The 27,222-nt window shown below is 29.0% G+C and overlaps 4 protein-coding genes across 4 annotated transcripts; 1 reads left to right on the top strand and 3 right to left on the bottom strand.

Moving 5' to 3' along the window:
• Nucleotides 1–9,509: 9,509 nt before the first annotated feature.
• Nucleotides 9,510–15,028, top strand: LOC119614504. The gene is made up of 6 exons (XM_037970623.1): nucleotides 9,510–9,881; nucleotides 10,166–10,243; nucleotides 12,061–12,193; nucleotides 12,410–12,650; nucleotides 13,914–14,011; nucleotides 14,443–15,028. The coding sequence occupies exons 1-6, from the start codon at nucleotides 9,510–9,512 to the stop codon at nucleotides 14,754–14,756; spliced, it is 1,236 nt and encodes a 411-aa protein (XP_037826551.1). The 3' UTR covers nucleotides 14,757–15,028.
• Nucleotides 15,029–19,112: 4,084 nt separating this feature from the next.
• LOC119614502 lies at nucleotides 19,113–20,025 on the bottom strand. The gene is made up of 4 exons (XM_037970621.1): nucleotides 19,905–20,025; nucleotides 19,712–19,843; nucleotides 19,360–19,652; nucleotides 19,113–19,306 (listed from the first exon to the last, which is right to left on the bottom strand). Exons 1-4 carry the CDS (start codon nucleotides 19,942–19,944, stop codon nucleotides 19,265–19,267), a joined length of 507 nt encoding a protein of 168 aa, XP_037826549.1. The 5' UTR covers nucleotides 19,945–20,025; the 3' UTR covers nucleotides 19,113–19,264.
• Nucleotides 20,026–23,229: 3,204 nt separating this feature from the next.
• On the bottom strand, nucleotides 23,230–24,019 carry LOC119614503. The gene is made up of 3 exons (XM_037970622.1): nucleotides 23,873–24,019; nucleotides 23,621–23,800; nucleotides 23,230–23,553 (listed from the first exon to the last, which is right to left on the bottom strand). The coding sequence occupies exons 1-3, from the start codon at nucleotides 23,934–23,936 to the stop codon at nucleotides 23,321–23,323; spliced, it is 477 nt and encodes a 158-aa protein (XP_037826550.1). The 5' UTR covers nucleotides 23,937–24,019; the 3' UTR covers nucleotides 23,230–23,320.
• A 1,669-nt stretch (nucleotides 24,020–25,688) lies between these two features.
• On the bottom strand, nucleotides 25,689–26,410 carry LOC119614506. Its single transcript, XM_037970624.1, has 3 exons — nucleotides 26,295–26,410; nucleotides 26,053–26,232; nucleotides 25,689–25,976 (listed from the first exon to the last, which is right to left on the bottom strand). Exons 1-3 carry the CDS (start codon nucleotides 26,356–26,358, stop codon nucleotides 25,747–25,749), a joined length of 474 nt encoding a protein of 157 aa, XP_037826552.1. The 5' UTR covers nucleotides 26,359–26,410; the 3' UTR covers nucleotides 25,689–25,746.
• Between the last annotated feature and the right edge of the window lie 812 nt (nucleotides 26,411–27,222).

Genomic DNA, 27,222 nt, shown 5'->3' with positions numbered 1-27,222 from the left:
AATCTTAAGCATCTAGATGTTTAAAGATAATTTACAACTACTCAGTCACTTTTAAACACTCTTAAGCATAAAATTTTTCACCCACACCTAACCACCTCTATCTCAGAATGTCCATCTCTAAATATGAATTTTTGGAACACTCTTCTTGCTTGGTTGCAAGTATTTCTCTGTTTTTTTTTGCACTAACTAAAATGTCAAGTACAATGTTTTGGCTTGGGTTTATTGCGAAAACTTAAACACGCTTGAAAAGTCAAAGTGAGAGTACTAGACATCAATTTCAATTGACTTAAAGGCAGACATTCAGACACTCCCGACAGGTATCAGAAAGCTTTAATGTTGTTGTTCTTTTTTCGTTATATTTTATAACTAAAAGAGAAAATCAAAATAAAAAGTAAAATGAACAATTTTCAACACAAAGAAAAGTTACACACAAATACCATAAACAAACACACACACTGATAGAGAAATTAAATCTGTATTTTAATAAAATTGAATTCATTTTTGATACAAATGAAATAAAACGATTTCAATACGTATAACTGTGTTATAGATGATATCCACATTTTTGGTGATATATTTTTTTTTTTTTTGGTTTCCAAAATCTTTAATACCAAAATATTTCTTTGTGTTTGTTGTATGCGTTCTTGATATTTTTGTATTTAATTGAATTTTGAGGTTTATGTCCTTTACAAAGAAATACAAATTGTATGTAAATACTGTTACAATGCAACAAGGACTTTACTTTTTTTTCATTTCAAATGAAATATTATTTTTAAGCTGCAGACACGAAAGAAACAAAATATTTTTGCTGTCAGCTATAGAAAAAATAACCGAATATTAATTCTTAAAGCGTTTATGGTGACACTGGTGTCTGAATGTATTTATAAAGATACCAGACTAATGCCTGACAAAGTCTCAATAATGACAACAACATTTTAATACTAAACAAAAACCTCAAACCCAACAACAAGAACAACAACTGAATTATACTAAATGTCTGTGAATTATTTATTTATAATGTGGCAAATACAATAACAACAAATATGAATATTAAATCACAAATCCTGTGGTAGCAAATGCAATGACCCTCAAATGACTGCAGATTAGTTTACGATAACAATAAGATATATAATTTACAAACAACGGACCCTGCAATTCATAAAACAAGTTACCAACAATCGCAACGGTTATTTCCGTTACTTCTACTTCCCTGTCATGTGATCAATATGTGTCCCATTTAAAACAACTGGGTAATTACTTATTAAAACACACACTGTACTACTTAAAGTATTGTATTGTCTTCTTATGACTAGAGATCAGTCTACTGCATTAAAAGTGAGTTTAATTTGTGTGAAAAAGAAACAATGAAATAAATACTAATTGAACGTCAATTACAACAGAAATCTATTGTTTATTGTCTCCTTTAATTACAATTAATTTTTTCTATTTAATTGTGTAAAAATAAAATGGACATGAGGTCAAAGTTTTAAACAAATTTCACAGTAAAAATTATACTTTTCTTGCTAATCACAGCTAAGTTTACATATCAATTATTTATTAACAAATCTGTATTAAGGCTCGTATACAGAGAGGTTGCAAATCGGAATGATTACTACTACTACTAGACTATAGACTAGACTATAGACTAGACTATAGACTAGACTATAGACTAGACTATAGACTAGACTATAGACTAGACTATAGACTAGACTATAGACTAGACTATAGACTAGACTATAGACTAGACTATAGACTAGACTATAGACTAGACTATAGACTAGACTATAGACTAGACTATAGACTAGACTATAGACTAGACTATAGACTAGACTATAGACTAGACTATAGACTAGACTATAGACTAGACTATAGACTAGACTATAGACTAGACTATAGACTAGACTATAGACTAGACTATAGACTAGACTATAGACTAGACTATAGACTAGACTATAGACTAGACTATAGACTAGACTATAGACTAGACTATAGACTAGACTATAGACTAGACTATAGACTAGACTATAGACTAGACTATAGACTAGACTATAGACTAGACTATAGACTAGACTATAGACTAGACTATAGACTAGACTATACTAGACTATAGACTAGACTATAGACTAGACTATAGACTAGACTATAGACTAGACTATAGACTAGACTATAGACTAGACTATAGACTAGACTATAGACTAGACTATAGACTAGACTATAGACTAGACTATAGACTAGACTATAGACTAGACTATAGACTAGACTATAGACTAGACTATAGACTAGACTATAGACTAGACTATAGACTAGACTAGACTATAGACTAGACTATAGACTAGACTATAGACTAGACTATAGACTAGACTATAGACTAGACTATAGACTAGACTATAGACTAGACTATAGACTAGACTATAGACTAGACTATAGACTAGACTATAGACTAGACTATAGACTAGACTATAGACTAGACTATAGACTAGACTATAGACTAGACTATAGACTAGACTATAGACTAGATTATAGACTTGGCTATAGACTAGACTATAGACTAGACTATAGACTAGACTCTAGACTAGACTCTAGACTAGACTATAGACTAGACTCTAGACTAGACTCTAGACTAGACTCTCGACTAGACTCTAGACTAGACTATAGACTAGACTATTGTCTCGACTATCAACTCGACTATTGACTCTATCATATACTTCGCTATAGACTCGGTTATGGACTCGACTAAAGACTAGTGTTTAGGCACAATATAGACTAGACTCAAATTGAGTAGACCATATAAATATCTTCCATATATCCGTTAAACTTAACTCTGACCAAGTGTATAAACTTAACACTTAAAAATTCTCTATAACAACAAATAAGTAAATTATAAATAACCCTTGTGGAAATATACTTAAATAAATATATTTTATGTTTATCCCCTAGAATAAATTATTATAGATAAACTCAGCAGTTAAAGCCAAAATTTCTTCACTACACATGTACACTTTATTATACCAATTTTATAGAAACTGCAAACGTTAAGCTTTATTAAGACTATATTGGCTTAAGTGTTCAGGAAAATGCTGAAATAAATAAAAAAGTTAAACAGCATAAAAATTGTATGCTCAAGTTAAATAAATAAATTTTGTTACAAAAACTTTAAAAGTTTTAAAATTAATAAAGGTCATAACACTAACACATGTATGTACACTTTTACACATACAAACATTAATTATTAATACAGACATACAGACACACATTTAAATTATTAAAAAAGGATTATCACCATTCAAACACTTGTCAAAGTTAAAAAGTTTGTCTATTTGACTGTCTGTCTGTCTATCTATGTGTAGGAAAATATGTTTAAGACATTGTTTGTATGCATTTGATAAATGTATTAAAAGTTAAGAAAAGTAACCAAAATTCAGTTGAAAAACAAAATCTAAAAGAAAAACCCGTAGTAGCAGAGAAACCAGTTGAAAAAGAGGAAAGGGGTTTATTTGACATATGAGTTTATAAAGCAAAGTTTAACTAACAACCAGCCAGCCATAAGGAAATGTTTGCTGAAATATAAAATTTATAAAATGTCATTGTTCAGAAAAGAGTAGAAAAACAAGAAATATCGAAATAAAATCCTTTTTGAAATTGAACAAATGTTTGTATTAAATATACGGGTGGAATGTAATAAAAACATGATTGATTGATTCATTCATCTGGTCGATATCCCTATAACACACATTCAATATAAAAAAATCACATATATTGTGTGTATTTTTTTGTAGATGTATTCAGATGAGAGTGTGTGTGTGTGGGTTTATAAGTGTTAAAGTTTTCTTTATCAAATATTTATTTAAGAAATGAGCTAATAAATATTTAATGGCCAATGGCACAGAAAAAAACTATTAGTTATTAAAAGTAAATGTAATAAAATTGTTTGCCAATTTTTTGTGTTTATAGTTTCTAATAAATATTTGTTATTTTTAAGTTTAATCGTCTTTCCTTTTCTCTTTCGTGCTGTAAAAAATATAATTTAGATTTAAAAAACTAAAAGCAGTAAATTGATGAATGCTAAACTGAACACTTGGAAAATTTGTTAACAAACTAAATGAGCCTAAAAATGTTTATTGTTTCGTTTTACATACAACAATTTCTTTCACTGTATCTTTTAATAATGATAGACAAAACATGCGCCAATACTCGTAAAACCTTAATAAGTACCTTCCAGAAAATACATGCAATATTTGCTGTTTGTGTGTGTATGAGAACAATTCACCATATAGATTGTCTCACAAAATGTTAAACAAAAAAAGGACTTATTTAGTATTTTTCGGGGTAATAAGCATCTTTCACGTTTTCCTTTCTCTGTATGTTCTGGTATTAATGCGACATTTCGTTTCATTTCAAGGGCTAAACATCAATTTACATCACTTTCTGTTTGTTTTCCAAAAATTTGAAATTCAATAAATTTAACAAAACATAAAAACAGATAATGAATGTTTTTTAAAGGGAATTTACTTAACATTTTTAAAGGTTTAAAATGATTTCTCTGTTATAGCTTAAAGTTACTTAAAATCCCAAATTTAAACTTTCAGTTAAATGTTTATCCTTTTAGGCCTTTCGAAGGTATTTACCAGTCACCCCTTTATTAAGAATTTAAATAAATGTTGTCATTATTTTGGTATTTCGTGTTTCTGGTTATAATGAACTGTAGCGAAATGGTGGTCATATCAGGTATTTCTGCACATGAGAGAGTTGGTACAGGTAGACTAGACTATAGTCTATATATAAATTCTTGTTATTCTTATTAGGAACATAGGGCCTCAACTTTAACTATAGTCTATAGTCTAGTCTACACTCTAGTCTATCGTCTAGTCTAGTCTATAGTCTAGTCTATAGTCTAGTCTATAGTCTAGTCTATAGTCTAGTCTATAGTCTAGTCTATAGTCTAGTCTATAGTCTAGTCTATAGTCTAGTCTATAGTCTAGTCTATAGTCTAGTCTATAGTCTAGTCTATAGTCTAGTCTATAGTCTAGTCTATAGTCTAGTCTATAGTCTAGTCTATAGTCTAGTCTATAGTCTAGTCTATAGTCTAGTCTATAGTCTAGTCTATAGTCTAGTCTAGTCTAGTCTATAGTCTAGTCTATAGTCTAGTCTATAGTCTAGTCTATAGTCTAGTCTATAGTCTAGTCTATAGTCTAGTCTATAGTCTAGTCTATAGTCTAGTCTATAGTCTAGTCTATAGTCTAGTCTATAGTCTAGTCTATAGTCTAGTCTATAGTCTAGTCTATAGTCTAGTCTATAGTCTAGTCTATAGTCTAGTCTATAGTCTAGTCTATAGTCTAGTCTATAGTCTAGTCTATAGTCTAGTCTATAGTCTAGTCTATAGTCTAGTCTATAGTCTAGTCTAGTCTAGTCTATAGTCTAGTCTATAGTCTAGTCTATAGTCTAGTCTATAGTCTAGTCTATAGTCTAGTCTATAGTCTAGTCTATAGTCTAGTCTATAGTCTAGTCTATAGTCTAGTCTATAGTCTAGTCTATAGTCTAGTCTATAGTCTAGTCTATAGTCTAGTCTATAGTCTAGTCTATAGTCTAGTATAGTCTAGTCTATAGTCTAGTCTATAGTCTAGTCTATAGTCTAGTCTATAGTCTAGTCTATAGTCTAGTCATAGTCTAGTCTATAGTCTAGTCTATAGTCTAGTCTATAGTCTAGTCTATAGTCTAGTCTATAGTCTAGTCTATAGTCTAGTCTATAGTCTAGTCTATAGTCTAGTTAGTCTAATCTATAGTCTAGTCTATAGTCTAGTCTATAGTCTAGTCTATAGTCTATCTATAGTCTAGTCTATAGTCTAGTCTATAGTCTAGTCTATAGTCTAGTCTATAGTCTAGTCTATAGTCTAGTCTATAGTCTAGTCTATAGTCTAGTCTATAGTCTAGTCTATAGTCTAGTCTATAGTCTAGTCTATAGTCTAGTCTATAGTCTAGTCTATAGTCTAGTCTATAGTCTAGTCTATAGTCTAGTCTATAGTCTAGTCTATAGTCTAGTCTATAGTCTAGTCTAAGTCTAGTCTATAGTCTAGTCTATAGTCTAGTCTATAGTCTAGTCTATAGTCTAGTCTATAGTCTAGTCTATAGTCTAGTCTATAGTCTAGTCTATAGTCTAGTCTATAGTCTAGTCTATAGTCTAGTCTATAGTCTAGTCTATAGTCTAGTCTATAGTCTAGTCTATAGTCTAGTCTATAGTCTAGTCTATAGTCTCTATAGTCTAGTCTATAGTCTAGTCTATAGTCTAGTCTATAGTCTAGTCTATAGTCTAGTATATAGTAGTCTATAGTCTAGTCTATAGTCTAGTCTATAGTCTAGTCTATAGTCTAGTCTATAGTCTAGTCTATAGTCTAGTCTATAGTCTAGTCTATAGTCTAGTCTATAGTCTAGTCTATAGTCTAGTCTATATTCTAGTCTATAGTCTAGTCTATAGTCTAGTCTATAGTCTAGTCTATAGTCTAGTCTATAGTCTAGTCTATAGTCTAGTCTATAGTCTAGTCTATAGTCTAGTCTATAGTCTAGTCTATAGTCTAGTCTATAGTCTAGTCTATAGTCTAGTCTATAGTCTAGTCTATAGTCTAGTCTATAGTCTAGTCTATAGTCTAGTCTATAGTCTAGTCTATAGTCTAGTCTATAGACTAGACTATAGACTATAGACTAGAGTATATACTAGTCTATAGTCTAGTCTATAGTCTAGTCTATAGTCTAGTCTATAGTCTAGTCTATAGTCTAGTCTATAGTCTAGTCTATAGTCTAGTCTATAGTCTAGTCTATAGTCTAGTCTATAGTCTAGTCTATAGTCTAGTCTATAGTCTAGTCTATAGTCTAATCTATAGTCTAGTCTATAGTCTAGTCTATAGTCTAGTCTATAGTCTAGTCTATAGTCTAGTCTATAGTCTAGTCTATAGTCTAGTCTATAGTCTAGTCTATCTAGTCTATAGTCTAGTCTATAGTCTAGTCTATAGTCTAGTCTATAGTCTAGTCTATAGTCTAGTCTATAGTCTAGTCTATAGTCTAGTCTATAGTCTAGTCTATAGTCTAGTCTATAGTCTAGTCTATAGTCTAGTCTATAGTCTAGTCTATAGTCTAGTCTATAGTCTAGTCTATAGTCTAGTCTATAGTCTAGTCTATAGTCTAGTCTATAGTCTAGTCTATAGTCTAGTCTATAGTCTAGTCTATAGTCTAGTCTATAGTCTAGTCTATAGTCTAGTCTATAGTCTAGTCTATAGTCTAGTCTATAGTCTAGTCTATAGTCTAGTCTATAGTCTAGTCTATAGTCTAGTCTATAGTCTAGTCTATAGTCTAGTCTATAGTCTAGTATAGTCTAGTCTATAGTCTAGTCTATAGTCTAGTCTATAGTCTAGTCTATAGTCTAGTCTATAGTCTAGTCTATAGTCTAGTCTATAGTCTAGTCTATAGTCTAGTATAGTCTAGTCTATAGTCTAGTCTATAGTCTAGTCTATAGTCTAGTCTATAGTCTAGTCTATAGTCTAGTCTATCTAGTCTATAGTCTAGTCTATAGTCTAGTCTATAGTCTAGTCTATAGTCTAGTCTATAGTCTAGTCTATAGTCTAGTCTATAGTCTAGTCTATAGTCTAGTCTATAGTCTAGTCTATAGTCTAGTCTATAGTCTAGTCTATAGTCTAGTCTATAGTCTAGTCTATAGTCTAGTCTATAGTCTAGTCTATAGGTCTAGTCTATAGTTCTAGTCTATAGTCTAGTCTATAGTCTAGTCTATAGTCTAGTCTATAGTCTAGTCTATAGTCTAGTCTATAGTCTAGTCTATAGTTAGTCTATAGTCTAGTCTATAGTCTAGTCTATAGTCTAGTCTATAGTCTAGTCTATAGTCTAGTCTATAGTCTAGTCTATAGTCTAGTCTATAGTCTAGTTCTATAGGTCTTAGTCTATAGTCTAGTCTATAGTCTAGTCTCTAGTTAGTCTATAGTCTAGTCTATAGTATAGTCTATAGTCTAGTCTATAGTCTAGTCTATAGTCTAGTCTATAGTCTAGTCTATAGTCTAGTCTATAGTCTAGTCTATAGTCTAGTCTATAGTCTAGTCTATAGTCTAGTCTATAGTCTAGTTATAGTCTAGTCTATAGTCTATAGTAGTCTAGTCTATCGTCTAGTCTATAGTCTAGTCTATAGTCTAGTCTATAGTCTAAGTCTATAGTCTAGTCTATAGTCTAGTCTATAGTCTAGTCTATAGTCTAGTCATAGTCTAGTCTATAGTCTAGTCTATAGTCTAGTCTATAGTCTAGTCTATAGTCTATAGTCTATATCGTCCTAGTCTATAGTCTAGTCTATGTCAGTCTATAGTATCTATAGTGGTCTAGATCTAGTCTATAGTCTAGTCTATAGTCCTAGTCTAAAGTACTAGTCTATAGTCTAGTCTATAGTCGCTAGGAGTCTATAGTCTAGTCTATAGTCTAGTCTATAGTCTAGTCTATAGTCTAGCCTATAGTCTAGGTCATAGTCTAGTCTATAGTCTAGTCTATAGTCTAGTCTAGTAGTCTATAGTCTAGTATCTAGTCTAGTAGTCTAGTCTATAGTCTAGTCTATAGTCTAGTCTATAGTCCTAGTCTATAGTCGAGTCTAGTCTATAGTCTCAGTCTATAGTCTTACCTGTGTTCTAGTTTACCTTCAAATCTGTTGCAAATTCTCTAACGAATCAATGTATTCCTCTCATAATAGTGTGGTCAGTGTTAAATTATTTTGAATATTTCGGTAAGTTATCCCATGTTTGCTGGTGGTATCATATGTCTTTGTTCATTTTGTTTGGACTTTTTTCTTTTAATATAGTTAAAACTCATTACATCAAGATTACCTAGGATTGTAGTACCAAAAAACAAGAGCTAATTTAATTATAATTAACATTTTTTGCACAGACATGCCTATACACAAACCGACCTAAAATTGCTATTTTAAATAAAATTTAAAAGGAAAAAAATACTAGGAATATTTCATTATTTATTTAAATTACAAATTTCGAGTATGATAAAATAACAAACAGACACAATTATCAAATGGTTATTTCGGAACAAGAAGATTTCACCCCAGGGATATTTAAAACATAATATGAATGGGATTATGGAAGTAGAAGTAGAAGAGGATGAGAAATGAATGGCGATTTAAAACGGTCTTTATATTATTTGCATTTGTAAAACGGTCTTCTGTTTTGACTAAGATGTTATCAGGTGTCACATTTTTCCAAATACTGTGCAGTAAAAGTAGACGTATACGTTATAATTAATTAACAAATCAATTGGTGTTGCGTATACGTTTTAGGTTTATACTAAGATGAATATTTTTAAAACTTCTTTTAAATACGTTTTAAATTTGTCACTTTCTATCTATGTCACTTTTACTGTGGTGTCAAAGAGAAACAAAGTAGAAAAGACCCTTAACTATAAATAAGTATTATCAGCAATTGTAGCAAATTTTATTTTACTTTTTATCTTTTATTACAGTGTCAATGGATCAACAGCAGTCACAGCAGCAACCCATCGAATTTACTTCACACAAAATGAAGAATCCCTACTCCACAACGAACAGTAAGGGCGGTGCGTCCAGCAACAGCCATAAGGATAACAACGAGCACAATAACAATATCATCGACATAAATTACAATTCATTGAATAGCCACCACAATAGACTGCATACACTAAAAGATGCAACAAAGCTACAGCATGCAGACATGTCGGGCGAAGAGGGGTCGTCAAATGAAAAACCATTTCCAAAAGTTCCTCAACCATATTTTGATTTGTCCATGCCGCGTAATATTACAGCACGCGCTGGACAAATAGCAGCCATAAATTGTCGTGTGGAAAACTTGGGTGATAAATCAGTAAGTCAATGTCATTTCTAAAGCTGTAGCAATTGAGACAGCGATGTTTTTTTACTTTTTTTTAAGAAAAAATACAACATCAAACAATTTTACTTTTTTGTAGATTTTTTAATTAAAGCATTATTAAAAAGTACCAAGGCGTAGATAAATCTTACTTTTAACCTTTTAGCAGTCTTTGATTTCTTTTTTTAATCTTTCTATTATGGTCTTTTTGTTCTTTTTTGTTTTCTTTAACATCTCATTTTTCAACAACAACAACAACAATACGATTTATGTGTGCACAGGTATCCTGGATACGCAAAAGAGATTTACACATTTTGACAGCCGGTATATTGACATACACTTCTGATGAAAGATTTAAGGTATTTATGATAACTGCAAACAAAAAACGGAAAGTTTTTTTGTGCTTTTAATTTTAAAAACTCTTGGAAATATTATTAGGGTGACTAAGTAACTACTTAAGAATATAATAAGAATGGACTAAATAATGATCTATAGTCTGGACTATAGAATGGTCTATTGTTTGCACTATGTAATGGTCTACAATTTGGACTGTGGAGTTGTCTATAGAATAGTCTGTATTCTAGACTATATACCAGGTTATAGTCTAGAGTATAGAATTGTCTATAGTCTAGACTATAAAATTGTCTATAGTCTATACTATAGAATTGCCTATGGTCTATACTATAGAATGATCTATAGCCTAGACTATAAAACTGCCTATATTCTAGACTGTAGAATTGTCTATAATCTAGACAATAGAATTGTCTATAGTCTCGACTATAGAATTGTAGATAGTCTTGACTATGTAATGGTCTATAGTCTGGACTATAGTGACGACAATAGAATGATCTATAGTCTGGACTATAGAAAGATTTATTGGGTGGACTATAGAATGATCTATAGTTTGGAATATAGAATGATCTATAGTCTGAACTATAGAATGATCTATAGTCTGGACTATAGAATGATCTAAAGTCCGTACTATAGAATGGTCATTAGTCTAGACTATAGAATGACATATAGCCTTTACAATAAAATGATCTATAGGATTGACAATGGAATTGCCTGGACTATAGAATGATCTATAGTAGGGACTACAGAATGGTCTTTAGTCTGGAATAGTCTGAACTATAGAATGGTCTATAGTCTGGACTATAGAATGGTCTATAGTCTGGACTATAGAATGGTCTATAGTCTGGACTATAGAATGGTCTCTTTTCTGGACTATATAATGGTCTACAATCTGGACTGTGGAGTTGTCTATAGTCTATGCTATAGAATTGTCTATAGTCTAGACTATAGAATTGTATATAGTCTAGATTATAGAATAGTCAATAATCTAGACTATAGAATAGTCTATATCAAGACTACAGAATTGTCTATAGTCTAGACTATAGAATTGTCTATAGTCTGGACTATAGAATTGCCTATAGTCTAGACTAGAACTGTCTATAGTCTAGACTATAGAATTGACGATAGTCTAGACTATGGAATTGTAGATGGTCTTGACTGTAGAATGGTCTATAGTCTGGACTATAGTGAGGACAATAGAATGATCTATGTCGTGGTTATAGTCTATAGTATGGAATATAGAATGATCTATGGTCTAGACAATAGAATTGTTTAGACTATAGAATTGTCAATAGTCTTGACTATAGAATGATCTATATTCTGGACTATACTGAGGACAGTAGAATGATCTATAGTCTGGACTATAGAATGATCTATAGTCTGGACTATAGAATGATCTATAGTCTGGACTATAGAATGATCTATAGTTTGGACTATAGAATGATCTATAGTCTGGACTATAGAATGATCTATAGTAGGGACTATAGAATGGTCTTTTATCTAAACTATAGAATGACATATAGTCTTTACAATACAATGATCTATAAGATTGACAGTGGAAAGAACTACAGTCTTCACTATAAAATGATCTATAGTCTAGACTACAATGTCTACTGCCAGTATTATAGCCTGGACTATGGAATATACAATAGTCTAGACTAGTATTGTATTGTATATTGGCCATTAGTATGGAAAATTGCATGGTCTATAGTGTAGTCTGAACTATAGTTTGTGTGTTAATATTTTTTAAAATAAAACATTTATTTAAATCACTCCAAAATCCATCAATACCATCCTAATACACCTGCTGTATCATTATTTTAAGGTCACACGCACTTTGGATAGGAAACAATGGTCATTGCATATAAAATATGCACAGCCACGTGATAGTGGCATTTATGAGTGTCAAGTTAATACGGAACCCAAGATGTCAATGGCTTTCCGTTTAAATGTTATTGGTAAGTTGCAATTGTATTTTCAATTTTTGTTTTAACTCGTATTTTTTAAAATTCAAAATCCTGTTCGTTGTTTTTTCTGGCGATTTTGTTGACAACGATAAAAAGTAATAACGTTTTCAGGGATTGTATTAATTGTTTTTTTTTTATATTTTATCTATCTGTTTTTCTCTTTGCTATGCTGCTGCTGCTTTTCCTGTATTTATTACACTGTTAAAGTGACACCACCAGATGCCAAAGCATCAATTTCCGGTCCAGCGGATTTGTATGTGAAAATCGGCAGTGCCATAACGTTAACATGCCATATAAAGCAACCTTCCTCAGCTCATGATATTGGACCAATACATTGGTATCGTGGACCATACATACTGACACCGTTTGTGGTACATCCCAATGAGGCAGCCATCGATATGCAACGTATTTCAATGGAATCGAAATTGGGAGATAAATTGCAAAGCAGGTTGGTTTTGGGAAAAATAAAGACATGACATTCACATTAACTGTGTTCTATGAAAACAAGGACATGTGTTTATAGTCGCATGTATTTTTGTGCGTTTGTTTGTTCATAAACCAGGATTAACAGTAGGATGTTGAAGTTTAATGTCGGAAGTTGCAGTTTTTTTGTGTTTTTTGAAAGGAAATTTTGTTTTTTTTTTATGGTAGTGAGTGAAAATTAATGCGTTTCTGATTAAAGCAGTTTATTTTTGTTATTCTTTAATGTTAAATTAAATGGTTTAATAAAGTTTTTTTTAATTATAAAGAAAACAGTTTTTCATAAAAAGCTTAAATCACTAACAAAGGTTTTTTTAAATGTTTTTTTGAACAAAACGGTTTTTACAAAAAACTGTTTCTAGCAAATAGCTTTTTTCAATAAAAAGTTCTTTTAATAAAAAGCTTTTCAAATAAAAGTTTTTTTATAACAAACTTTTTTAATTTTTAAACAAATATTTTTTTTACTTTTTCTACAAAAGCTTTTTTCAAAAAAACTTTTTCAGCTAAAAGCTGTTTTCTCAAAAAGCTTTTGTAATAAAAAGCAGTTTTCTCAAAAAGCTTTTCTTATAAAAAGCTGTTTTCTCAAAAAAAAATTTTCTTATAAAAAGCAGTTTTCTCAAAAAGCTTTTCAAATAAAAGTTTTTTTATAACAAACTTTTTTAATTTTTAAACAAATATTTTTTTTTACTTTTACTACAAAAGCTTTTTTCAAAAAAATTTTTTCAGCTAAAAGCTGTTTTCTCAAAAAGCTTTTGTAATAAAAAGCAGTTTTCTCAAAAAGCTTTTCTTATAAAAAGCTGTTTTCTCAAAAAGCTTTTCTAAAAAAGCAGTTTTCTCAAAAAGCTTTTCTTATAAAAAGCTGTTTTTTCAAAAAGCTTTTCTTATAAAAAGCAGTTTTTGCAAAAAGCATTTATTATAAAAAGCAGTTTTCTCAAAAAGCTCTTCTTATAAAAAGCAGTTTTCTCAAAAACTTTTCTAAAAAAGCTGTTTTCTCAAAAAGCTTTTCTTATAAAAAGCAGTTTTCTCAAAAAGCTTTTCTTATAAAAAACAGTTTTCTCAAAAGCTTTTCTAAAAAAGCTGTTTTCTCAAAAAGCTTTTCTAATACATTTTTTTTTTTTTTGCATAAAAACACATTTTTATAAAAATCTCTTTATCAACCAACTTGTAGAATTAACTCAAATAAATTTCTCTCTCTCTGTCTCTCTTCTTTCTAATTTTCCCATAAAAACAGACTACGCATATCAAATGCCCAACTAGCCGATTCGGGGAATTACACCTGTATGCCAACCACTGCGGAGGCAGCCAGTGTAGTGGTTAATGTTTTAAATGGTAAATATAACTATGTTAATAATAACACTTAAAAATTTAATATAAAATTAAAAATAAAAAATAATAATTTTCATAAAACCATATTCATATGTTGGAAAATAAATAAATAAATATAAATTTGTTACATAATCATATAAAATCTGCTTACAAAAGCTGTTATACATGACTAAATTTTATTAATACTATTTTAATTAAAATTTACCTATAAACACTTACACACACATGCAAACTCATATATATTAATCCTACAACAAATGCAATTTTAAATACTGACACTCATTTAACTGTGTTTTTTTTTTTACTAATATTTTCATTTAAACAACAACTTGCCATATAAAACATATTGATTAAAATGTTGCTGCGCTGCTATTATCTCTGCCCTTTCCTGTCATTATTGCTCGGTTATTGTGTGATGATTGTGTGTTAATTAGATGAAAGTCCAGCCGCCATGCAGAAAAGTTCAGCAACAGCGTTATTACAACAACAGAAACAACAACACCCATATTTGAATATATTAACAATAAAATTAATAATTTTAACATTAATATTCATATTAATACAGAAGAATTTACAATTATGGCAAATTAAAAGTTATTATCAACAACAACAGCGACATCAGCAACTACAACGTCATCAGCAACATCATCATCAGCATCATTATCAGCAACAATATTTCCATTTGTGTGCTGCCAATACAACTTCATCATCATTACCTTCTTCATTTTGTTTATCATTATCTTCATGATAGTATTAAATTAAATTAAATTTTGTTAAATATTTATTTCTTTTTTTTCTCAATTTGTTTCAATTTAGTTTTTAAGTTTTAAGAATTTAAACTAGTAAATTATTGTACAAAATAGTAGTTGAAATCTTTTTCTATGAATATCCACTCACACACACACACACTCCAAATGAAATACAAATATTAATTAAAATTTATAATGTTTTTATTAAGGGAAAAAAGGAAATCTTTATAAAATCTATTAGAATTAAGCTTTAGATTAAAATAATCTTAAATATAACAGATTTTTAAATGATATTAAAATTTTATCGAAATAATAATTAAACATTAAGGAAAGGACATCACAAGGACAAATACATATTTATATAAAGTATTTTAGTTTCATTATTTTTCAGTTTAAGTGATTTTGTAAGAAATCCTAACGATTGATTATAACGATTTCTCTTTCTACAAACTGTTATAAACAAATACATATAAATTGGTTTTTTACAAAATTTCTATTATGGAATTTTTTTTATTATATTTTGTTAGTTTATGGCAACAATAATAATTCTCAGAAAATATTTTGCAACACAAAATACCAATTAAAATGCTATTAAACATTATTTAAAGTTATTTTTTTAAAAAAGAATTCACCCTTAATTAAACCTTTTATATCATACAAACATTATTTAATAACTTTGTACTAATTTTTGTAAATATATTTATATTATAAAAGTACTTTTATATAAACAAAATATCACAACATTAACTTAATTATAAATGAAACTGTAAATAGCCATAAATAGATATTTTATTTTAATATGTATAATTTATAAAATATTAATTTTAAATTAAAAATAGCCTCATTGAACCAATTTAAAATTTATAATTTGTTTTTTTACTATTCTCTAATATGCTAAAGCTTTATTTAGTTTTAAAATTATTTTGTTAAACATAAATGATTAATTTCTTATTCTCTTCACCTCAGCTTTAAGAAAACATTAACATTCCTAATAAAATTTTTGTATATAAAAACTATATCCCCATAACATGTAAAATAAGAAACTGCAACATTAAATACTAAATAATATAAAAAACAAAGAATTTATTGAGAAAAAGAAATCTTTTTACTATATATTTAAAGCTTTTTTAGTTATTACCAGAGAAACTAAAAATATGCTCTCAAAAGTTTTTAGGCGCATTAAAAAACTAAAAATATGCTCCAGAAAACTCGATGCCAAATTCTTAAATTAATCTGATACATATAAATATATTATCCACGGGTCCGTACGACACACCATATAATACAAGCATCTGCATATTTTGGTTTCCCTGGTTATTACTTATCAACGTAAACAATTTTTGTTTTCAATAAAAAACGTATCAGAAGTAGATAAATAGATAGATAGATAGATAGATAGATATATATATATATAGATAGATAGATAGATAGATAGATAGATAGATAGATAGATAGATAGATAGATAGATAGATAGATAGATAGATAGATAGATAGATAGATAGATAGATAGATAGATAGATAGATAGATAGATAGATAGATAGATAGATAGATAGATAGATAGATAGATAGATAGATAGATAGATAGATAGATAGATAGATAGATAGATAGATAGATAGATAGATAGATAGATAGATAGATAGATAGATATATAGATAGATAGATATATAAATAGTTAGTTAGTTAGTTAGTTAATTAGGTAGTTAGTAGTTAGTAGTAGTTTGTTAGGTAGTTAGTTAGTTAGGTAGTTAGTTAGTAGTTAGTTAGTAGTTAGTTAGTTAGTTAGTTAGGTAGTTAGTTAGTTAGTAGTTAGTTAGTAGTTAGTAGTTAGTAGTAGTTAGTTAGTTAGTTAGTTAGTTAGTTAGTAGTTAGTTAGTTAGTTGTTAGTTAGTTAGTTAGTTAGTTAGTTAGTAGTTAGTTAGTAGTTAGTTAGTTAGTAGTAGTTAGTTAGTTAGTTAGTTAGTTAGTTAATTAGTTAATTAGTTAATTAGTTAGTAGTTAGTTAGTTAGTTAGTTAGTTAGTTAGTTAGTCAGTTAGTTAGTTAGTTAGTTAGTAGTTAGTAGTTAGTTAGTTAGTTAGTTAGTTAGTTAGTTAGTTAGTTAGTTAGTAGTTAGTTAGTTTTAGTAGTTAGTAGTTAGTTAGTAGTTAGTTAGTAGTTAGTTAGTTAGTTAGTTAGTTAGTTAGTTAGTTAGTTAGTTAGTTAGTTAGTTAGTTAGTTAGTTAGTTAGTTAGTTAGTTAGTTAGTTAGTTAGTTAGTTAGTTAGTTAGTTAGTTAGTTAGTTAGTTAGTTAGTTAGTTAGTTAGTTAGTTAGTTAGTTAGTAGTTAGTTAGTAGTTAGTTAGTTAGTTAGTTAGTTAGTTAGTTAGTTAGTTAGTAGTTAGTTAGTTAGTTAGTTAGTTAGTTAGTTAGTTAGTTAGTTAGTTAGTTAGTTAGTTAGTTAGTTAGTTAGTTAGTTAGTTAGTTAGTAGTTAGTTAGTTAGTTAGTTAGTTAGTTAGTTAGTTAGTAGTTAGTTAGTTAGTTAGTTAGTTAGTTAGTTAGTTAGTTAGTAGTTAGTTAGTTAGTTAGTTAGTTAGTTAGTTAGTTAGTTAGTTAGTTAGTTAGTTAGTTAGTTAGTTAGTTAGTTAGTTAGTTAGTTAGTTAGTTAGTTAGTTAGTTAGTTAGTTAGTTAGTTAGTTAGTTAGTTAGTTAGTTAGTTAGTGATTTAGTGATTGAAGAACTTTTAGTCGAAAACATCACCATACATTATCAAACCATACAGTGGCATAGAAATAAAAAAGAGAGACATAATTCTGCAACTCCAATGAATTTGATCTTCATAGGCCCTCCAGCGGCGTACACAGATGTCACCAAATTAGACACCTCGGATACGTTAATTGAAAAGTATATTTAATTTCCCATCTATTAATATATAAAACGTCTACCTTGTTCTTTTCTCAAGACAAATTAAAAGGACATATTTAACATCTCATTGGGAAAATTGGGAAAGCAAAAATTAGGTAATACGTATACGTCACGAATCCAACACAATGATGAAAAGAAACCAGAAAAGTTAGATATTTCCTCCTTAATTTTATAAGTGAAAATGACAAATTAGATGTATTATATATCAATGGATAGGAAATTAAGTTTACCATGAGGTCCAAATTCAAAACAAAATTCTTCAACACTTCCTATTTACTTATGTGTGTGGAATTTCATGTGGAATTAGAGAAAAAATAGAGAAAAATCGTTTTTTATTTAGTATTAGATTTAAATTTATTTATTGAACTTTATTTTCATTTAGTCACATTTAAACTTCCTATGGAAGTTATCATAACCTAAGATCCCTTGGAATGAACGTTGCACTACTACTATGGACAAATTTTGTACATAGTTTTTTCCTTATCAAGAGATCATAATGTTGTTGATGACTTTTTCCTTTGGCGTGATTTTTTTTTTTCGTATTCTTTATTAAGTATTTGCTGTGTGTCTCTGAAAGCGTATTATGGTGGTAGTATTGTTTGGTACTTGAATTGAGTGGCATGCAATTAATTTTGACTGCACAATATGTTGGTTGTTTTCCTACGTATGTAACCTGCAGTTCCGTGTGACTGTAGTACATGAGTGATTTTACTAAGTTCAAAATTAGCTATCTGTTGAACTATGTTAACATGTATTTGTTCGATTACAAAGTAGATATTTGAAGAAAAACTTAAGAGAATATCGTGACTTTATGTACAACTACTGGGTATTGCAAACCTACACATATACACAATTACTCACCATACTCATTCGTTCTAGTACAAATTCCTTGATTGTGTCTATTTCCGTTCAATTTCAAGTGCAATTTTTCCTTTTCAACAGAGAAACATTAGATACAGTTGGACATTCTATAGTAGTTTTTCAAATGTGGACTACAAAATAAAGTACTTAAGTAATTAGAAGGAAAAGAATTCTTTAAACAAAGATGAAATCAGAAAATTGTGTCTTGTTCCTTATTATTAGTGAAAGCGTTGACCATTGTTACAATAAAATGAAATTCTCTTTGAAATATTAAAAATTATCCCTTTAAAAGCTTTATTTTGGAAAATACGTTACAACAATACAATGGTCGATAAAAAACGCTGTTAAAGAAGATCTTCAAAGAATTGACGTCTTTATGCATAGATTTGGTAGACATCTATCCGATAAGATAGTTCATAGATCAATCTATAGACTAATGCATAGACCTATGGATCTGTCTATTGGTTAAGGCGTGGAGCAGTACATATGATAGACAATATTTAGTCCATAAAGAACCCTTCACAGATTTAATCAGTTGTCATCTCCCTTAGTATTTCATCATTTTGAACCAACACTAACATTTTCTAAATATACATTATAATTACATATCTTATTTTTAATATACACAATCATCATTAGTAATAAAATGATTACAAATATGAATCGTCTTAGTAATAAGAATTTATTTAAAATTAAACATCGAGATCAGTATCTAGAGGTGAAGTACATACATATGTACATATTTAGCATTTCTGAATGCTAGTTTCTTCCAAATCGATATTGGTCTGTAATATAAAATAATTAATATGATAACATTTCAAATAAATTATTTTCATACCTCATTCTCATAGTATTCATCACAATCATCATCTTCCTCATAATCAATATCATCTTTTTTCTGGCATATTTTGATAACACACCAAATAATCAGTACTGTTATCACCAGAGCAATAGCGCCAATCCGATAAATATTTGACATAACCAAATTTGCAGTGACGACATTTTGTATTGGTTTCTTAACTTCATTGCCGGTATTACAAGCATCCGTTTCGCAGGTTTCACAATTATATTTTGACGAATCACATTTAAAATTTTCGGTTACACACTTTCTAATAAGAGAAATATCGGTGGCTTAAAGGAAAAATAACTTAATTTGCGATTTTAATGTGTTTTGAAAAATGTTAACATACTTTTCTCCACCAGTAGGGCACATTTAGTTTCATTACGTCCACATTCTTTTAATAATATATCTTGATACTTTTCAGGTTTTAAACAACGGGCTGTTTCAAAATTTTCACAAATATAACATTCTAGACTAAAAACTGCAATAAATTTGAATATTAAGTTTTAAGTTTCTGTTATTTTGTGTTTAAGTATTTTTACCTTCAGCAATTGCAATTATAAGTATTAATAATTTAATCATTTTGTTTTTGTTCTTATTTTATTCCGCACAAGCTCCTATCTCAGCAAAGTTTATAAAATCAACTGATAGTTATGATATCAATAATATATTCATAAAAAAATACTCATTTTTTAAGATCATTTCAAATAGAATATTCTATAAAGGCTATTTTTGTTCTATTATCAGCTTCTTTTGTTAAGAATGTCGTACACCCTGCACCTTTAATATATGTAACATTATTTAATTGTATGACATGTAACACTTTTTAGTTTCTTAAAGTTCACACAATTAGTAAAATGTTAAATATTCTTAACTAAATGGGAATTATGTTTATGCTTTATCACGGCTTAGCTCATAACTTGTCTTCGATATTTCGTTGTTCAAACTAGTCCAAGACTACTTTTAATTTCATTCGGTCTTTTAAATACTCTACATACATATATCACTCTTACAATAATGCAAAGTTCGACCACAAATGACTCTTTAAAAATTTTTTTAATAAAAAACCGTGATAATAATTTATACAAAGAATACAGAACTTGCGGTTTGGTCGAAGATTATTTAAGATATTTTTTTAAAAGAGAAATACATTCATTCAATACTTTAAATTTAATCATTTAATAATTTTATAAAAATTATGTATTTAGTGTAAAATTGCGTTTTTTTTTGTCTTGAGGGGAAATTATTTTTAAAATGTGGTGATGCAGTGTTTTTATAATTTATAAGGCTAAATGTTATTTACAATTTGATCGGTAATGCTTAGATTATGTTGTTTCAAATAAAATGATTGTACGTTCTCCATCCGTAATAATTTTTTAATGGGCAAGAAATGTTAATAATATGTATGTTCCCAGGTAATTTTCGAAAGATATTTCACTAATACATCTCAAACGATTCTTCTACCAAAGTTTTTAAAAGCTTAGCATACACTCTTGTAAAACGGGGAGTCATTTCTAGTTATTCTACAGTTTTTTTTTTTCGTCTGCTTAGGTATTATGATTGATATGTCCAATCAAACATTTCAAACGTCTTTAACGAATTTCTTATTAATGTCTTTTTGACTTCATTACGTTCGGTGGCGTGTCATAGTGTCCATGGACGTTATGACAATTACAAAAGTGTCACAATGTCCATGAAGAATGTGGCATAAAGTCCATGGATTTCAAAGAGTCCATTTATCAAGAAAGGCTTAATGTAGCAAAGCCTGTGTTCGAAATACCCCAGAGTTTAAAATGTCCGTGGTCATTATGCATTGACATTTATAGTTAGTTAGTTAGTTAGTTAGTTAGTTAGTAGTTAGTTAGTTAGTTAGTTAGTTAGTTAGTAGTTAGTTAGTTAGTTAGTTAGTTAGTTAGTTAGTTAGTTAGTTAGTTAGTTAGTTAGTTAGTTAGTTAGTTAGTTAGTTAGTTAGTTAGTTAGTTAGTTAGTTAGTTAGTTAGTTAGTTAGTTAGTTAGTTTAGTTAGTTAGTTAGTTAGTTAGTTAGTAGTTAGTTAGTTAGTTAGTTAGTTAGTTAGTTAGTTAGTTAGTTAGTTAGTAGTTAGTTAGTTAGTTAGTTAGTTAGTTAGTTAGTTAGTAGTTAGTTAGTTAGTTAGTTAGTAGTTAGTTAGTTAGTTAGTTAGTTAGTAGTTAGTAGTTAGTAGTTAGTTAGTTAGTTAGTTAGTTAGTTAGTTAGTTAGTTAGTTAGTTAGTTAGTTAGTAGTTAGTTAGTTAGTTAGTTAGTTAGTTAGTTAGTTAGTTAGTTAGTTAGTTAGTTAGTTAGTTAGTTAGTTAGTTAGTTAGTTAGTAGTTAGTTAGTTAGTTAGTTAGTTAGTTAGTTAGTTAGTTAGTAGTTAGTTAGTTAGTTAGTTAGTTAGTTAGTTAGTTAGTAGTTAGTTAGTTAGTTAGTTAGTTAGTTAGTTAGTTAGTTAGTTAGTTAGTTAGTTAGTTAGTTAGTTAGTTAGTTAGTTAGTTAGTTAGTAGTTAGTTAGTTAGTTAGTTAGTTAGTTAGTTAGTTAGTTAGTTAGTTAGTTAGTTAGTTAGTTAGTTAGTTAGTTAGTAGTTAGTTAGTTAGTTAGTTAGTTAGTTAGTTAGTTAGTTAGTTAGTTAGTAGTTAGTTAGTTAGTTAGTTAGTTAGTTAGTTAGTTAGTTAGTTAGTTAGTTAGTTAGTTAGTTAGTTAGTTAGTTAGTTAGTTAGTTAGTTAGTTAGTTAGTTAGTTAGTAGTTAGTTAGTTAGTTAGTTAGTTAGTTAGTTAGTTAGTTAGTTAGTTAGTTAGTTAGTTAGTTAGTTAGTTAGTTAGTTAGTTAGTTAGTTAGTTAGTTAGTTAGTTAGTTAGTTAGTTAGTTAGTAGTAGTTAGTTAGTTAGTTAGTTAGTTAGTTAGTTAGTTAGTTAGTTAGTTAGTTAGTTAGTTAGTTAGTAGTTAGTTAGTTAGTTAGTTAGTTAGTTAGTTAGTTAGTTAGTTAGTTAGTTAGTTAGTTAGTTAGTTAGTTAGTTAGTAGTTAGTTAGTTAGTTAGTTAGTTAGTTAGTTAGTTAGTTAGTTAGTTAGTTAGTTAGTTAGTTAGTTAGTTAGTTAGTAGTTAGTTAGTTAGTAGTAGTTAGTTAGTTAGTTAGTAGTTAGTTAGTTAGTTAGTAGTTAGTTAGTTAGTTAGTTAGTGTTCTTTAGAGATAAAACTTAATTCGGCTGTTAAGTTTATTGGAAATCGGAACATGTTTTACCCTAGCCCCCATATAAAAACCCCTTCAGAATTGTCTAATTGCAATTCGGACTGAATAAATTCTATATGGACCTAAATCACCTTATATTTATATGGGAACTAGGACATTTCCTTCATAACATTTGCTTGTAGTCAATAAATCACTGGTGTAATGATTGAGATTAAACTGTAATTAAAATAGTTTAATTTCTGTAGATTACTTTCAGTCCATAATTGAGTAATACCCCTTTTCTCAAAATCAATCTAAGGCTTTTACATCTCAAATTAGTGTTGTTATTAAATTCGCCAAAAAGTTTAATAAAAATATTGACTAATATACCAAATTCTGGTAGGGTTTGACTATTTTGTACTTAGCGCTAGGTCCTATATATGGGCTAGGACCTGATGGGTATCATATAATCGACCATGCCATATCACAGCAAATTTTTTATATTGACACTGAACCACCATACCATATGGTAGTTTACAAGCGATTATAATTTCCTATTTATTTTTATATATTTCTTTAGCAATCAGTAACCACAGTATGCCATTTATTCAGGGGCCTATGAATCAGATTTTGTAATATAAATACAGATTTCTATATGATTCCAAGTGATTTAAACATTGTAATTGATAGAAAAAATAATTTATATTTAAATATATCTTAAACATACATACATATTTTAAATACTACATTCGAAATTTTTAACATAAAACTAAATTACACTCTCGATAGAAAAGTGACTATAACGAATACCAAAAATGTAAAGAACATGACACCATGTATTGAAAGTGTTAAACGATTACTATTGTTGCACAAGTTTCCTTTGCATTTATAACACTGGGCCTCATCGTATTGACGAGTTCTGGCGATGCCATCACAACCAAAATCCGTGTATAAGGAACTTATATCATCATAATAACACTCATAAAATGTGGCATTACGTCCATTAGCTAAAGAGAAACATAATTTTTTCAGAATTTTTTTGTAACTTTGTGAAATTACAAGATTTTTGCTTACATTTTTTCACAAATTGTTTTACACAACCAGTGGCGTCCGGTTTACATTCTTTAATAAAAGATATATTCTTCAATACCAATGTGCTATTTTTACAGTCGTCATCCTCTAAAGTGCTACATTGATAGCATTTCAATATGTTTTTACTAAACAGAGATGTAGCGTCTGAAATATCTATGGCATCTGAAAGAAACGTAAGAATAAATATTAGTTAAACTGTAGTGGATTTTTGTCGATAATTATTTAAGAATTTACTTGTATATTCAAAGAATGTATATGACCAAATAATAAAAATTAATACTTTAAGCTTGAGTAGCATTTTAATCCTATTTTTGTTGATTGTATTATTTGAACGTTCAATCCGTTTGAAATTTCTTATTAAACTAATAAGTTTTTGTGTAAGTAATTTTTATTTATTTCTATAATGATCGTTCGTTCTTTAGCCACAATATGTGAATCATTTTTTTTTTTTGTAGCGTAGTTTTATAAATATTTTTAATATACAATTGTTTATTTAAAGATTTATAGGTAATAACAATATTTATAGTAAAATATCTAGAAAGAATTTGAGTAAATTTAAAATTAACTATATGATCAATCAGAAATAGAATAGATTAAAAACGAATTGTAATTTTAAAAAGTTTCTGTATTTTATATACTTTATAATGTCAATCAAATGTTTCAGTCACTCGAATAACCAATTCGATTATCAAAACGAATCTGTTTTCTCTGTTTGAGATTAGATTAGTTTTAAATAGGAACACTCAAGATTGCGTGAGCTTACAAATAGCGGATCCATAGTGAATCCCCAGAGGGAGGCGTTTTTTAATGCCCTCACCTTAAATATTATATCATATACCGCCCTGAACGCATCTATTCAAATAGTCTTATAAGTTTAAATTTTTCTTAATTCTTCAAGATTCTGTAAAAATAAGATTCAAACTTTTGAAAGGAGAGTATGATCAATGCAAGGTATTAAAAGTGAAAAGTTTGATCCTTGTTGCAACGTAAACAAGTGTTATTATTAGGAAATTCTTAGGAAATAGGTACAGGAACCAGAATATGGAGCACTATATAAGGTTTTCCCATCCACATTTTGCCACGTAAAGGAACGCGCAATGAATTTCTATACAGAGGAAAAAATATACACGCCTGGTACCAAATTGACACCAAATTTTTCAATAACATCCGTTGTCAAGTATATATATATACAGCAACAACAACATGTCATGTTCGTTGTCGCAATCTAAACTTTATGCACATCCGTTATCTAAATGTTAACAAACGTGATAAGCTCACTGTTTACAACGCATTTTGAAAGCAACGAATTGTTGCAATATTGACAAAGTTGCGTGGTCTACATTACTTGTTGTTGTTGTATGTATGTATATACTTGACAACGGATGTTATTGAAAAATTTGGTGTCAATTTGGTACCAGGCGTGTATATTTTGTTTTCCTCTGTGTACTACTTAAAGCGACCAAATCGCCGAATCAACGCCACAGCTTTATTATCAAACCAGAGCTTCATAGGGCATGTTTAAAGCGAGCATTAGAGAAAGAACCTAATCGATTCTTATGGCTTGATTTAATATTTACCCATTACATGGTAATGACTAGTACTTACTCAACAATTTACTTTTCAATTACTACTACATATCATCAGCATTACTTATAAGTACTTACATTTTTAGCCTTGACATAGATTTCGAATTAAAACTAATTATCTGACACTCCATTTGCAGGCGAATGTAGTAAGTACTTATCTAACTACCTATTTGTAAGCGGATGTGGTAAGTACATAGCTCCAATAAACAATTTTCAATGTTTTTGATGAATATATAAAGTCAGAAGCCCAGACATTGATCATATTTATATTGTAACCTGATAGCTTTAAACTTGTTGAAAATTTTATCAAAAATTTCTTTTTAATAACAACTTCATACCATCTGCATTACTTTTAAGTAGTCTGGTAATGACATAAATATAAATGACAGGTTCCACTATTTTTATGTAAAACAAAACAACTTATTTAACTACCTATTAGTAATGACTTATTTAAGTCCTTATATGTAAGCGAGCATAAGTATTATCTCTTCTTTATTTTTTTTAAACACAATCAAGTTTAAGTTATATACTTAACATATTAGAAATAAACAACATCATTGATATATAACAAATTATTAAAGGTTTTGAAATTGTCAGCCGGTTGTTATTGTTGCAAAAGTCACCTTTACATTTGAAACACTGGACCTCATCGTATTGACGATTTCGGCTAATGCCTTCACATACAAAATTCGTATAAAAAGAACTAATAGTTCCGTAATAACACTCACGAAATGTAGCATGTTTTCCATCATCTAATTAGAAGAAAAGGAAAATACTTAATACTATTTCTATTTCTGAAATACTATTTCATATACTTATTTAACTTACATCTTATTACAAACTGTTTAACACAGCCCTGGGCTCCCGCTGCACATTCCTCTATAAATTCGGATTTTTGCATGACATTTGTTTCATTCTTACAATCATCATCTAAAAGACTGCTGCATTTGTAGCATTTCAAATTTTTAGAAGTAAATAACGAAGTAGTTGTTGTTATATCTAGGGCAACTTTAAGTAAAATATAGAATTAAAAATTATTTCTTTTTAATAGCAAAAATAGGCAAATTTACTGGAATTTTGTATGTAAAAAGTAAATACTATGAAGTATATAAGCATTTTAAATCTGTCTAGCATTTTCTTGGGGTTTTTGTTTGAAACTTCGATGACCACTAACTATATAGTTTTCAACGATTAATAAGCTGGTAATTTCTCAACAATACATTTTTTATAATCTATTTCTTGAATCAATATTAACAGCATATGATTCACATTATACGGCTGCACATTGAGCTAGAAGGTTAAAAAATATGGAAATTATCTGTGGTTTCTTTTGAAATCTCTTGGTTACTTACCTGGGTGCTTCGCTTCCCTCTCTCATAAATTTATTATAATAAAACTCTCTATGGTTCTGTTTAGATTTTCTTTTACTCATATACATATATCGAGGGACTATATATATAAAATTCTAACGTTACTGACTGACTGACTGATTCATCATCGAACAGCCTAAACGGTTGAAGCTAAAAAGCTGAAATTTTGACAGGAGATTGGGATTTTTAGAAATTCGAATGTTTAAGGGCTAAAAACGGGTAAATTCGGTAGCCTCATTACTCTTAAACTAGAAAATATACAAAAACAGTTTAAAGCTTATTGTCGTTCATTTAAAAAGTAAGCGGGCAGGTGTCTGGTACTTTTTTCAAATTCAGCCCCTTTAGGGAATAAACGGGTAAAATCTGTATTTTGGTACTTTTTTTTGCAACCCATGTATCTTTTAAACCAGTGAACATACAAAAGATATTTTTGACACCTTCATAACTTAACGAAAAAATAAAAATATGAATTTAGTACTTTTTGGATATTGAAAATTGTACATTTTTTTGGGTACTTTTTGCATAAAACATTGTTTCCTATGTACTGATTTGTACATGTGAATGAATACTTAATGATGGTCTCCCACTATGATATTGCAAGTTTTCGGAATAAAATGTTTATTATTTC

Source organism: Lucilia sericata, unplaced genomic scaffold (assembly GCF_015586225.1).
Source record: "Lucilia sericata isolate MDLA Ls3-8-SP2 unplaced genomic scaffold, ASM1558622v1 Contig002987F_arrow, whole genome shotgun sequence".
NCBI lineage: Eukaryota > Metazoa > Arthropoda > Insecta > Diptera > Calliphoridae > Lucilia > Lucilia sericata.
The sequence above is the reverse complement of the archived record's forward strand: the minus strand, read 5'-3'. Positions and strand labels throughout refer to the sequence as shown.